The 15688-nt window shown below is 22.5% G+C and overlaps 1 protein-coding gene across 1 annotated transcript; it reads right to left on the bottom strand.

The window, feature by feature from the left end:
• Positions 1–1139: 1139 nt before the first annotated feature.
• On the bottom strand, positions 1140–15385 carry LOC145834830 (uncharacterized). The gene is made up of 7 exons (XM_082942342.1): positions 15259–15385; positions 14997–15131; positions 9509–9623; positions 7626–7741; positions 5758–5884; positions 2490–2621; positions 1140–1405 (listed from the first exon to the last, which is right to left on the bottom strand). Exons 1-7 carry the CDS (start codon positions 15356–15358, stop codon positions 1369–1371), a joined length of 762 nt encoding a protein of 253 aa, XP_082798468.1. The 5' UTR covers positions 15359–15385; the 3' UTR covers positions 1140–1368.
• Positions 15386–15688: the final 303 nt, after the last annotated feature.

Raw genomic sequence — 15688 nt, forward strand, 5'->3', positions numbered from 1 at the left:
GGTCTGATACTTGTTTTATTAGGCTCAAAGTGTTAAAGGTTTCAAAGGTTTATATGTGCTTTTTATAGAAAATTTATTAAAATGGATATACTTGAAAATGTTTTGTAATAAAAAAAAATGTTTTTATAATTATTTAATGATTGTTTGAGTTTCACCGTGTGACTTTATATAATTATTTATCAACATATTTTTTATACATTTTAAGTTTTTTTTTAATTTTTTTTGTCAGTTTGATTAATAGAAAATAGTTCAATAGTTTAAAAATAGAAAAATATTATAGCAACTAAATTCTAATTCTGTACAAATTTATAAAAAGTTTATTTTTTTTAGAATTGAAAATTGTTATTTAATTTTTAAAGTTGTATTTAGTTTTCTAAGCAACTAGTTTGCAAATACTTTGAAAAAATTATAATTCATATTTATTTAGAAGTTTTCATATTGAAATAAAATAAGAAATGGTCAATTATATTAAAAAAAAAAACTTATAAACAAAATATGTTTGTTTATTTGTAAGGTTTACCTTCAACTCCAATCTTATTCAATTACTTTTAAAGTAAAATATAACTTAATTTAAACTATATATAACTACTTTAAAACAAAATAATTACTTTAGATAATAGTTACATTTAAGCTATTTACACATGAATAAAAATTTTATTATTGATTAAGTTCTCTTACGTATAAAAAAACTAAAAAAAACTCAAAAGATAACAATTTAACCTACATAAAAAAAAACCTTTAATAAAGTGTTATTTTCATACATAAGCTACTTTATAAGGTTTACGAAAAGTTGTTAACAAGACAGTTTGATAATTAAAATACACGTGAAGCTAATAAAATAAGACTTTTTTTTATCAATTATTTATTTTCTAGCAAGCAATAACTTATTTACAGTACAATAAACAAAATAATCGTACGAAATTTATAAAGTGATGAAAGTATCGTTGTACGATGAGTATCGTATCAAAACGGTTTGGCAATTCTAAAAAGTAACCCCAAAAAAAAAATAAAAAACAAAGTACAAACTGAAAGTAATTTTTTTCTTGATTAATACAATTTTATGCTTAAACAAAATAGATTCGAAAAAGTTTATTTTTAAATTGAGATTTCAAGGTTTGAAATAAATTTATTTACAAAAAGCTTTAAAAAAAAAACTAAACTAATAAAAGCACACAAAGCCATAAACATAAAAAATAGTATAAAATACGGTTTTTATCAAAAAGTAACTGCATAAGGACATTTTATTTGTCGATGAGTATTTAAAAAAGCAAATTTACTAAAACTTTTAAGGTTTGAATGTCTAATAAAACTGGAACCAACAAAAAATAAACTTTATAGAATATTTTGTAGATTTTCATTCTGGCATTATCATTCTTCGCTCAGAATTTCAACTTTGAACATAGTGCTGTGTTAAAATAAATTTTATTTTTAATACTTATGTTATAGCAGTTAACTCATTTATGAGGTAATATTTATTACTAATATTTTTAGTCTCTTATATTAATATTATAATAATTATTTTAACTTAGCTACATCTGAGTTACTGAGTATTTGCTTTGGAAGTGTTTTATGACTTAAAAAAATACTAAGTAATATTTTTAGTATAGTTAAAGACACGTTTCATATGTTCCAACAGTATATAATTGATGCTAGTAGCAATAAATTAAAAATAATTAAAAACTTTTAAAATCATATATGTCTTTATAATCATATGATTTATGGCAGTTTTGTAAACATTTGTACTTGTTGTTAACAATTTTTATTGTTAATTGACGTAGTTCGGTGATTGATTAAGATGTTTTTATTAAACATTTAATGAGCAATAATTTATTTAATGGCTTACAAAGTGTAAATTGTAAGATATATTAGTATGTGTGTTTGAACAGTTTTATAGTTTTTTGGAATTTTAGTTGTTGTATATAGCTGTTAACTTCTCAAAAACCATTTTCATTTTAATTATATTGATTCTCTATTTGATAGCATACAAAGTGTAAATAATAATCATCATTAAAAAAACACTTGTTTTATATAAAATTATTGCAAGAACACATTGTATCATAACTATACAAACAGTCATCACAAATAAATATATTATCAGAATCAAACAAACTGTCTAACCATTTCATATATTAAATTTAAATCATCTTTTACTCATTAAACAACTAACAAAAAAACAAGGTAGCTACAATAGAAATTATAAGTTATATATTTAAAATCCAAAAGAGCCTAGCAGATTTTTTTAACTACTTATCTTAACTCTACAACAATTAAAAAATATATATATATATACCACAGATGTTTTTGTGTTAAAACTTTATTCCGACATAAGTTTTGATACAATAACATCTGTGGTATATGTTCCGATAAGCTTAGCTTATAAGGATCTCCAGGATTTAACGCCTTTTAAACGTTACACCTTATATATATATATATATATATATATATATAAAAGATGTAATTGTATATATATACATTGTTTTTGTACTCACTATTCACAAACGTAGTGATGCATAGACACTTCCCCACCCCTCTTAACTCCGCAGTCCTCCTGTTTCCATCTCGCTCCCTCCATGTCTTTGCTGATCGCAACTCTCTCAACTGGGACGTCCCCTCCAACGAAACTGTGAAATTTTCATTTTAGTTGTTGTACTTTATTTTATACTCTATTGAGCATTTTTGTTATTTTGATTTTAGATCTAAATTTAAAGAAATTGTTATTAAAATATAATTCGTTCAATGAAACTGTATAATGGGGTTTGTTATAGCATTTGTAAAAATATTAAAACAATGTTTTTACACAAAATATTTTTAATCTGCTTGTAAATATTAAGAAGTTCAAATTTAAAAACCTAAACTGTAAAAAAAGGTTAAGCAAGTTTAATTTTGAATAGCTTAAATCAAAAAACATGACATAAAAATTCAGTCGAACGTTTTCTAAGAAATCGTCTAACTACGGTACAAATTAATAAGCCTCACATAAATTTCCAACATAAAACTGAAACTAATATTTAATTAGCCCTAACAACCTAAACACGTAATTTGGTCGTGTTTTATTTTTTTTCATCGACGTCTACATCGAACGTAAAAAAAAACATACTTTTTAAAAAACTATGAACTTGTATTTTGTTATTAGCAATTTAATGACCTTTTTAATGTGTCACTGCAGTATATACAAGCATGTAACGTTGAGTTTTTTCGTTTCAAAACGACTTTATTACGAAAAGAAATTTCCCAACGTATTTAGTTGATGTATTAAATTGTAAATTAAGTTCATTTATTTTCTTCTAAGTTTGTTTGAAATCTATGGCATTAAAGAAATATAGACTCTCTAAAATCCTAGAAATTTTTGTTATTTAAAAAAGCTCAAAATATTTAGACTAAATCTGATATATTTTTTAATTCTTAATTATTTTAAACGATTTTTACTAAATAAATTATACTATATCTAAAGACCTCATATAAAAACATTATTTTTAAGATTAAAAAGAGTTATTTGTGTTAAGAAAGACAAGCCATAAGCTTTGCAACACTTTTTAGCTCTAAAAAGAAATTACTTAAATATTAAAGCTGATAAGGTGAGCCTTTGTTCTATTAGATGTTCCACGTTTATTTATTTTGTAAACTAATTGTATTGTTAGTATAGCACGTTTAGTGGTTTTTTAGTTATTATCGACAGTGTTTTATAACTACTTCATATTTTCTAAAAGGTTTAATTTTCAACAATATTATCCTTTAAATTAGTTTTAAATAATAAAATTTAAATATTTAAAAACATATTATTTCGAATCTTCAATGGTAAAATCTCAATGGTTTTGTAGACAATAATTTAATAAATCTTTAAGTTTATTATTGCTCTAATTTTTAATAATGTTTATGAAATTTCAATGAATTTTAGTAGGTGTACAACTATTAGTAGCAGTTACAAATCTAAAGACTACAGAAATAAAAATAAGTTCATTTAATTTTCTATCTAAAACAAGTAAAAAAGATTAAAACATCTATAATAAGAAAATAAATTACATAACTGTCTTGAAACTAACTTGTTTTACCCACAAAAAAAACTAAAATATACAAATGAAAGAAATATAACTATATGTAACTTGATACTTGATATTATAATTTACGACATAATTGTAATGTTCGGAGTGTCATGTTACTTATAATTTAATGACCTTGTAATTTGTTACTGCGTAAAAACAAGTGAACAACGTACTGTTTAAATGAAACAACAAATTTTTAGCACGTAAAAAAATTCTAAAAACGTTAGTTTAAGTTTTGTGTATAAAAACCTAAAAAAAATATTTTAAAATAAAAAACAGTAATAAACTTACATTTGATTTGATTTTGAAAAACTATTATGTTAATTAATTTAAAAGACATGAAATTTCTAATTATCATGCCAAAAATGTAAGTAAAATTCTTATAGCGTTACTGTTATTCTATCTCGAACTAAATGACAATATAATTAAATTACTGCACGAAATACGAGTATGTTAAATGTATTATCTTTTGTATTAACAAATCATCAAGAAGTTTAATTTTTTTTTCTTACTGTATAAAATGTTCAAATTAATGTAAATAAAAATTTAGAATAAAGTACAAAATCAAAAAAAAATTTCTTAATCATTTTGGCGCTAAAAAAATCTAAAAACTTAACGTTTGTAAGCTTTCAAATAAATTGTACTGCATAGAAATACTTATAATTAATTATTTACGATGTTTTAATAAATAGTAGATATACGTTTAGAAAACTTGTAATTTTTTAAATTCAAAATAAAATCATAAATATGTTAGCGTTTCCAAGAATTTTTACCTCAAAAAACTAACACATAAGTTTATTTATATACATTGGCTAATTAGTATTTTAAACTTATAGTTAGAACTAACATATTTAATTGTTTTGCAAATTAACAAACTTTTTTACGTATCACGCAAGATAAAAACTAATACTACTGATTTTGGTAGTTTAAAATTTAGATTGATATTTTCTTAGAGTTTTATTTATATCTCTGAGATATTGAAAGTCAAAAACAACTTTATTAAAATACTTACTGTGTTAGTGATGATAGAATTTATATAAAAGTTTTACCACTTAAATGCTAATAACAACTTTTCATTTATAAGTTTTACTATGTTATACACAAACCAGCAGTGTAACTATTTCAAATATTTTTAACTAACATTTATAAGCCATTTTCAGGACTGATATTTATAACTATTTTAATTTTCATTACTTAATACACAGTCGTAGCTTGTACAGAAGTAAAAAAAAAAACATTTTAAATATAAGTTAAGTGTTAGTAAATATATAGTAGAAAATAATTGAGGTAAGTTTGGTAAGGGATTTAAAGCTTAACCACATTTATGCTAACTATAATTTTAATAACCTTGTACAAAATCGGTAAAAAATATAGAAATAATTAAAAACTGTCTGTCCAGCTAAAGTTGTAGCTACCTTAACTAAATTGTTTAATTAACAAAACAATTAACTTAAAATTATTAGCTTTGATTTTAAACTAAAAAGTAGTTAAGTATACGATCGTTTTTGTATAAACTATTTAAGTATTTTAACATTTACTACAAAAACTTAGAAATAAAAATAAATTTAAGAAAAGTAAAAGCTACTATAACAAACTTAATAGATACCGGTATAAAGCATGAAAACCAATAGATCCTTCAGAATACTGTTCTTAATAATATATTAAATGGGCAGCCTTAGCGAGAAAAATAGAAATATAAGTAAACAACAATACTTACTTCAATAGGCTCTTCTTAACACTTGCAGGTTTACTATCTAGTTCTTTAGTTACTTCGTATTTAGCTTTACTACCGTCAGACCATTTCCAAACTGGTGAGTTGCCAATAGTTGTGTTGTAAGAAAGACCTGTTTATTTTACAAAGTCTTATAAAATTCATATTATTTTCACTTGTATCAAAGGACTAAACTTGAAAAACTTGAATAACTGTTAAAATTATAAATATAGACGGGATACAAACTTTGATTTTTTTAAATAGACCTACATAACATGTAAGTTTTAAATTAGAGTTTTATGTTTGAGAAAAAAATAAGTTTTACAGAATCTATAGCTTTCATTGTTGTTAGAAATGTAAACCTGAGCAAATATGTTTTAATAATTTATTTGACCTATTTCGTAACTTCATTATTTTCAGATTTATAAAACCATAACTTTTGTTTAAGTAGTCTGAAATTTCAATTTTAAAAGTTCAAATTTTTAATGATATTTAACAAAGGTACCTTCAGTTTTAAAAAGTATCAAGTCTAAGAATTTAATCTACACTTTAACTTATTATTTCATATTTCGTTATTACGAATTTTGTAAGAATTATGAGTAAATACGAGATAAAGTTATAAATTAAGTGCCATAAGTATTTAAAGGTTTTACTTTAAAGTTAAAAAAAGATTTAAATGGTTTTTATTGAGTTAAAATAATATTTTAATATTATATTTTAGTAAAAAAATATGTTTTTCATCAGAAACCTGTATAATAAAAAAAAGTATTATTACTAAATAAAATATTTTTTTTAATGGTTTCCAAAGTTTTATAATGAACAATTATGAAAAATACTATATCAAAAATAAATATACGAATTTTGTAAAAGACCAAAACCAAAAAACATTTAAGTTTTTTAGTAATAATAAATAAAGGCAAGCTACAAACTATAGTGTTGTAAAATAAACCTATAAAGTTAGTAAAAAGGTAATTGTCTGAAAAAAAAATTTATTTTTGAGAAACTTATAATATAAATAAATTACAAGAACCTATAGTTTTTATTCTTGTCTAGAAATGAAAAATTAAGCAAGTATGTTTTAAAAATAACATGTCCACATTCTTAACTTGATCATTTTAAGATTTACAAAACCATAATTTTCACTTAAGTAGTCTAAAAAGGTCATCTATACTTTTATAAAAATATCAAAACTCTTCAAAATTTTAACAAAGGTACATTTTGTTTTAAATAAGTATTAAGTTTAAAAAATATAATCTAAACTTTATTTCATTATATATTTTGTCATCGCGTTACTTGAAAAATTAAGAGTAAACTTAAGGTAAAGTTATAAATAAAAGTTTTTCTAAATATGCATTAATGTTTTCGGTATTTTACTTCGTTTTTAAATTATGTATAACAAACAAAGTTTTATAATTTTAGTTTCTGTATAAATTGTAAACAAAACATTCTTAAATAAAAAAAACAATATCAAAACTGTTCTTTGTTTTTCATTGTAAAAGGGCGTTTGTTTACAAACTAAAGCTTATTCCCAGCAATAATTCTATTCTATTTATATGTAAATGTTATCTTTTTAGATTATATTTTAGATTTTTTCAACAGCTATTTTTACTAGAGTTGTAGGTATCGAAAGATAATTTTTTTTTTAGAGATTAAAATTAAGTTTTGAAGTTTCAAATAAGTAATAAACAATATATAATTTCTAAATGGATATTATAAACATCTAACGACTAAGAAAGTTAATTGCGTTTTCAAACTTAAAAAAAACATATTAATTAAACTTAAGAGCATACTATTGATGTAATTTAACACGAAAAGAATCATAAATATTTCAAACTTTGTTTTATTTTTAAACACATAACATTTTCTATACTAACCGATCCAGTAAAACTCTCCATCATTTTTATCGTTATCACTAATAAATTGAGCCAAACTCGTCAAAGCTTTTTCACTTTTTGCAACAGCTAATTGTCCCTCGAATTCCATTTGACAACTTTTTGTAGAATTTATATGTTATAACAGATATTTTTTATACCTTGCCAATGAGTTGGTTTTTTATATTATAATTTTTGGTCTCTTTAACATATATTAAAAACTCGCATAAGTTTTACATAACAGCTAAAACAGCTTAAAGTAGATAATTTATTAACGTTATTAAGATATTCATTAATATTTTTTGATTAACAATTTATTTATTTGTGTAAAACTAAGTGTAGAAAGATTTAAAAAAATTTTTACTTAAACTAAGCTCTTAAGTTTTTATTTATAAATCAATTATATACTTAACTTTTACGTCATTGTTCTTTATTAAACATTTATTGTCAAATAAGGCTGGTATATGAACTGAGTTAACCTATAATATTCTAAACCTTGTCAACAGATTACGGCTTAAAGTGATTATTCTAAGTAAAATCACAACAACCCTCCTAGAAGTCAACTATTTTTTTTATATTAGCTTATTGTAACTTAACTAGTTTGAATAATTATGCTAACCAACTAAGCGTGCTATGCGGTTAACAAAAAAAAAAGTTATTATCGCTTGTTTATAAAATTTCAACTATTAGCATTTGTTAATTAGTTTTAACTATTAGCATCTTGTTAACCTATATAGAAAACTTTATAAAAAAAGTTTTTCTTTACGCGCTGAAAAAAAGTTTTGAAATATTAACCAGCTTCAACTATCACTATTTGTTCTTCAAACTAAAAACGTGTAATTTGTCTTGTGGTCGAAATAAAATGATAATGCGTATTTCTAAATGTATATATTTATATACAATTTCTTACTTTTAAACCTAAATTGTTTACTTTTAACAAAAAGTAAGTAAATCAGTAAAAAGTATATTTTTATTTAAAATTTAATTTTATAAGTTTAACTTTATTACCAGATTCAACTTTTAAATTAATTTTTGGTTTAAACCAATTGGTTTTAAAACAATGACTTGTGTATTGTTAAGTTTGGTAAATAAGAATAGTTGTGTCCAAGTTTTTATTATAAAAAACTTGTCTGATTTTAATTTTTATCAGTTTTATTCATATTTCATCGTATTTAAAAAAATAAATTGTTAAAATTAGGAAAATAGATGTAACAAAACTTACAATACCTAAGTATACATGCGAAATTCGTTTAATTTAAATTTAATAACTTTCTTTTTAATTTAATTATAATAAATGGCTTTTAAATTATCTAACCGACCGATACAAATTTATAATGACTAATAAATTTAAAATAAATAAAAAAAAACAATTCAAACTATAGAAACAGGACATTAGGTGTGGTAGCAGTTTATTGAGTTGAAAATACACATATTAAATGTTTTCTTAGAAATTTAAATTACACCACATCGTTTTAGATTTCAAACAACATATCCAGGTGGTATCGAATTACGAGTTGATGAATTGTTTCTTTTCCAATAAAAACAAATTAAAAATATGTTTCAGATCAATAAGCGTGCCGTAAATTTATTTTTTTTCAAAGTTTTTGATTGTATGTTTTCACATGACAAAGTTTCAAAATATTTCTACTTAATACATTGAATCCTAATGTTAAAATTTGTTTAAATTTTGGTAGAAAATAAACTAGCTATGATATGAAAAACATAACTTCATTGTTTTGAGACGTTATTTATATCTTTCTTTAATGGCTTAAAAAGTTTAATTCGTTTTATGATGACGTCACAATAAACTTACGCAGCTTTAACACAAAGAAATCTTAAAAAAAAATTACAACAAAATATTATCATTATGACGTCATAAAACTTACATGGTGTTAGCATCAGCACAGGGGACTTTTTCCTCTGAAATCAGGTAGCAACTGAAACCATCAGGAGTCTTTTGGTATCCTTCAGGACATTTGCATTCAGATTGTTTTGTACAGTCTGTAAAAAAAAGTTTTTAATTTTTTTTTATAATATAAGAAATAGCTAATTAAAAGTTATTAATTTAATTTATTTTTTTGATATCCATTGGTTAATTTGCATTCAGATTGTTTTGTGCAATCTGTAAAGTTGTATTATTTAACTGATATTCCAATAAAAATGAGTAAAACCAGCGTATTTATACAATGTATACCACTCTGTTTTGTACAATCTGTAAAAATATAGAATCATTTGATAGACTCATCGATTATTTTTACATCTCGAGCAATAAAATTTCTATGACAATTACAGTATAATTTTTTTTAAGAAAACAATGATTATAAAACTTTGTAAAGTTCGAAAATTTATAGACGGAAACGAAAATTGTGTAAAAATTTAAAATTTTTTTATCAAATTTCCAGACAATTGTGCTATTTTTCCATATGAAACCTTTTTAAATCATGGTTAATAAAGGTATATCAACGTCAAAATTAATCTGAATTTTATGACAATACGTATATCAATCGTAGATAAAAGTCACGAAACTAATAAATTCCTTTTGAATTGTAAAAAGTAATAAAACTCCGAATAAAAGGTACGATTGTATTGCAAGCGTGTATTTTTACCATAAAGATAAAATGATAAAACTTTAAAATGGTTGTGCTGTTAGGCTTTTTAGTTTACATTTGTAGTTTATTTGATGAAGTACAAAACACATTAAGGTTTTTTAAACATTCGCAAATAATGTTCAAGTTTACAGTTCCAAATAAAGCATGTTAAAGTTAATTAATAAATTAACCATAAACATTACCTTAGGCAGATTAGTTAATAAAAGTGTGTTTTTGGTTAACAATTTTGTAATAATAGTTTTTACAATATATAAGCTACTACAGAACTTTTTTATATCTTACAAATTCTTTGTTATTATAAGCTTTTAAAAATAATAATAATAACTAATCATTTAACTTAATCTGTCTAAACTTATACTTTTTGGAGTCTCTTTATTAGTTTTTTATTCTAAATTTTTACAAACATAAAAATTTTACAAAAAGTTTAAAAAGTTAGAGTAAAGCTACTTGACAAAGACTTAACCAGTACTGTTGATAACATAAACCGTATTAAAAACAAAAAATCTTAAAATAATTAAACATTGATAATTAAAAAAAAACTCGACAGATATTGGAAAATTCCATTGAAATAAAAAAAAATTTAGATTTGGACTTAAAATTAAAAACTTAAAGTTATATAAAGTATTTTATTTTAAAGTTATAAACATTTAATAAGGAGCCGAATGTTTTTGTAATTGCTCATATACATACAGCTGATCTTTTAAGTCGTAAACACATATAGATCAAACTTGTTTAAATTCAGCTTAAAAATTGAAAGATTAACTTTGGCATAATATTAACTGCAAAGACAACCAAAAACAAAGATTAAAAAAACTGAAAGACTTGATTCTTTTTTGTTCATAGTATATGTTTTCTAAAAGTATTTACCACTGAATAGAACGTTATTAAACATAAGTAGCAATAATTTAAAAATTCTACCTAAGACAAAAATCAAATAAAAAGTAAATTGTATAGATTGTGCCTGGTGAAACCACAATAAAAACTGTTAAAAATATGTTTACTAAAAACAATGTTTTAAGTTGGTAAGAAACCGTTACTTAGTGAAATTGTAACTAAAACTAATCTTCAACATAACAAGCTTTGTCCAAAGTAAGCTTAGATCAAGTCAACAGTTACCACTAAAACTTATCTAGAAGTTAATCAAATTCATAAGCCATAAATATTTACCTGAAAGTTCCATCTGATTTATTATTTAACGCTAAACCCAAACCTTTAAAAGTATTAAAATTATGCACAATTATGCTTCAAAAAAACAAAGTTTTCTTAGGGATATTTAGATATTGAAAAACTCTACAGAAAACAGTAATTCAATAAAATTTTGGTGTCGATTTTTGTTTTTGAAACCACGATAAAAACAGTTAAAAATATATTTACTAAAAACAACATTGTAAATTAGTATGAAAGCGTTACTAGGTTGAATTGTAACTAAAATTAATCTTCAACATAACAAGCTTTGTCCAAAGTAAGCTTAGATCAAGCCAGCAGTTACCACTAAAAGTTATTTAAAATTTAATCAAATTTATAAACCATAAGTTAGGTTTCATTTGATTATTAACTTAATGCTAAAACCAAAAACTTTGAAAGTAAATTGCGCAGAATCATTATTTAAAACAGCATAAAACAGCAAAGGTTTCTTTGGAGTTCTTAAACTTTAAAAAAAATACAAATGTATTAAAATAAATTCACGTACTTTTTAAATTTGTAATACAACTTAAATATGTAAGAAAAATGTTTTACAGAGCGTTAATTTCTTTATACCTAAATTAACATAAAAAATCTAGGCTGAGTAGCCATAAAACGTTTTACACGATTTATTTAGAAAAATAAACACAAAGTAAAAATTAAAACATTATGAAGTTAAACCAACGTATATTTAATATTATTCTAATTTAAAAACAAAAACTAATTTTATTTTGTGGTGACTAAAAAAACATAATTATAGTAAGGAATTTTATTTTAAATTAAATTTTGCACAATTTATAAAAATTCTTTTATTTTAAGTATTATTCATCAAACTATCAATTTAAATGTCAACTTAAGTACTTATTACACTTATACGGTAGCTTAATTTTATACATAATGACAAGTTTTAATTTGTTTGTTTTTAATGACGTTACATAAATTTTTTTTTTTAATTTATCAATTTTTTTTTACTAAATGCACGTACTTAAAAATCTTAATTATTGAAATAGAACACAAATATATGGTAATTATCTGTTTAGAAAACTTTATTAAGTTTTTAATAAAGTGTTTCAGACTGAATACATTTAAAAACTAGTTGTTGTGTTGTACAAATAAAACACTTTGGTCAATAACAAAACAAATTATCTTTATACTAACTCAATATATGACTTGATACCAATATTATAAGTTTTATAAGTTAAGTTATAAATATAAATAGCTTTTAACTAAATTTTTAAATAGCTTAAACTTCAATATTGACAAAATTTCGTAATTGAAAATTGTATTTGTAGGTAAAATATTTTTATATAAGTATAATACATTTGAAATAATTTATATTAGACCTAAATTTAGGTAAACATTTGCAAAACAATTTTGTTATCGTAATTAAATTTTTATTAAAAAAACTGACAATTCTTTTTATTTTGCGTTTATTTCTTAGAATTTAAACTAAATCCAATTTCACACTTATACAAAAACTTTTAAGAAAAGTTTTTCATTATTAACCGGATAGAATTTTATCTTTACTGATTTTAAACGTTTTTGTACTATGAATTTAACCAGTGTTAAATAAGTATGTATTGTTTCTGTCTTGGTTGGTTTATAATAAGTTTTAGTTAGGAAACAATAACTTTGTTATTAAAATAACATTGTCGCATGAGTATTTTCCATTGTCATTAAAGATTATAACATTTATATTATATTTATTATAAATGAGATCAGAAATCATAAAATTATACTTATAAAGTTTTATTTAATGGTTTGTTATCTGTTTAAAAATAAACTATATTTAAATCGATCTTCAACGGATATCTTATATTCAACTAATAAATATTTCAGTATATAAACGTTAATTTAGCCTAAACTTTTTTTTATTGTATAGATTAAAACGTTTTGTTTAAAGTGAATTTAGTAAAGGTTGTTTAGCCATAAAAATCTTATAAAAATATCTGAAAAAATACATTTATAATTTAACACATATAAAACCAATTCAAAAATTAAGTTTGAAAATTATAAAAAAAGTTTGCTTTCGTTCACATATACAATACTAACTAGAATTTTTTTAAATTAACTTTTTTAGTTGACTTATACAACATAACCTTTATAAGAGTTAATAAAATAGTTTTATTACATAACAATAAAATGAAATAAAGAGTTATAAATAGTGTATAAAACTTCTAAAATCTAGCTTTTATGGTATTTTAACCTCATTCATTAAGTTTAAAAGAATGTGGGTATTTTTTTTTTTTAGAAAAAACATGATTATATATATTAAGCTATTGTGTATAACACTTTCATAGTTTGACAAATGTAAAGAAGATTAATAGCAAATAAGGAGTTACTAGAAAACTAACAGATTAACGGTTAAGGCGAAAAGAGTGCTTTCGTTATAGTGTATTAAAATCTTTGATCATAAATACTGATAGAAAAAATTATAGTAATCTTGTTTTTATCACAAATACTTTAATACTTTAAAATTACCTTGAATGTAATTTGCACCATCTGATGTTTATTGTACTACTTAAACTTAATCCAATTTCACACTTACCATACATTTGTTATTTTAAAGTTTTATTGTTAATCGACTAATTTTGAATAATTTATTGATTATTTATGGTTTGTTATAAAACAGATGTAATATTTTTTCAGTTAGTAAGTTTATTAAAAGTTAATCGATTATTTCTTAGAAGTTTTATAAACTTATTTTGGTTTTTTTTTATACATATGATAGTTTTTAACAGTTTTAGAAAGGTAATAACTTAATTTATAATTTAATTTCATTATGGTCTGCTACATTTACAAAGAAATTATGATTATTCTTGTTACATAAAAATGTAATACAAATTGATATAATAGTAAAGTTAATTTATATTTTATAGTTTAATTTAAACGGTGGATTTACTAGATACATTTAATTTATTTGTTAACTTCTTTTACGAGGTACGAAGTAATCGATTTAAAAATAATAGACCATCAGCAATCTTTGATCTTTAATAAATTACTTAGATATAATAACTCAAATAATAAAGTCTTTTTTTAAATATTTTCAAAAAATAAATAATTTTATTAAACTAAATTTACCATAAGAACTTGATATATTTTCTTAATTATACGTAAAAATTGGTTAAATTTAACGCAGTTATATTAACGGTATATGTGTTGTATTTAATTGTATACAACTTGTCTTGAGAAATCTACGAAGTATCTTAAACAATTTTAAAAACTGGAATTTTCAACTTTTTAATCAAAGACATATATACATATATATTAAAGTTTTTATAACAAGTTCTGCTAGATAGTGCTCGACAAATTAAACTTGAGCTAAATATTTATCTAATTATATAAAAACTAATTTATACAGCCATTTATGCATTTACAATAATAAACTGTATCATTACTACGTCACAATTATTACATAAATTTTTAAAACTTAAATTTCTGTTAACTATTATATTAAACTGTACATTACTCAGGAGTACATAAAACTTTACATTTTATGTATGAAACTGCTGTATAAATTATAGTTTTTATGTAATTAGATAGATACATCTATATATATATTAACGAATTTATCGTAACTTACCATAAGCAACTTTCTCAATTTGCTTCATGACGTCACTGATCGGTTTCGTCACACTGGAAGCGTGATGCTTACGTAATATCCGGTCCATTTGCCTCAACGCGTTCAATGCGCATGGACACATTTTGGTGAAGTCCCCTGAAAAAAAAACATTTCACACTTAAAATTCGATAAATGAAGTTTGATGAAAAATTATTCAAAGTTGATATTTTGTACACTATAAAACTATGCTATTAAAGTGTTCAGCAATTTTTAATCAACTCACTTGGACGTCTCCTAGCAGCAGGCCTCATCCTATTCACCTTACCCAAGACTAACTGTGATGTCATAAAGACTATTAGTAGGAGAATCAACTTGCGCTCCATGTTTAGGGGTGTTAGTATAAAAAATTTCTGCACTTTACTTATGTTTGAAAGTTTATATGGTTAATAAAATTGATTTTCAAAGTATAGTTAATTTGTATTCAATGCTTTATATCTAGTAGTTTCTGTATAAGACGTATTTATCATACTAGTGTATTGAAATTGTGAATTTTTTAAATAAAAAAAAAAGTGCAAAAAACTTAAACATATATTTTATACTTCAAATACTCCTACACAACAAATCAAAATTAATTTACTTTAAAGTTAACATTATTTTGAATTTATTTTGCACTTACGTCAATTAAACAAAAATAAAACAACCTAATACAAGAA

The sequence above is a fragment of the Thalia democratica genome, chromosome 4 (assembly GCF_965202585.1).
Source record: "Thalia democratica chromosome 4, ktThaDemo2.hap1.1, whole genome shotgun sequence".
NCBI classification, from domain to species: domain Eukaryota; kingdom Metazoa; phylum Chordata; class Thaliacea; order Salpida; family Salpidae; genus Thalia; species Thalia democratica.

What these genes read in the sequence shown, in the direction of transcription:
- LOC145834830 (XM_082942342.1), bottom strand. Translation starts at nt 15,358, where the DNA reads ATGGAGCGCAAGTTGATTCTCCTACTAATAGTCTTTATGACATCACAG. An exon ending in TGCTGCTAGGAGACGTCCAA is followed by an intron (nt 15,132 to 15,258) that starts GTGAGTTGATTA and finishes TTTTTTTTTCAG; the next exon opens with GGGACTTCACCAAAATGTGT. An exon ending in CATCACTACGTTTGTGAATA is followed by an intron (nt 1,406 to 2,489) that starts GTGAGTACAAAA and finishes ATTTTAACACAG; the next exon opens with CACTATGTTCAAAGTTGAAA.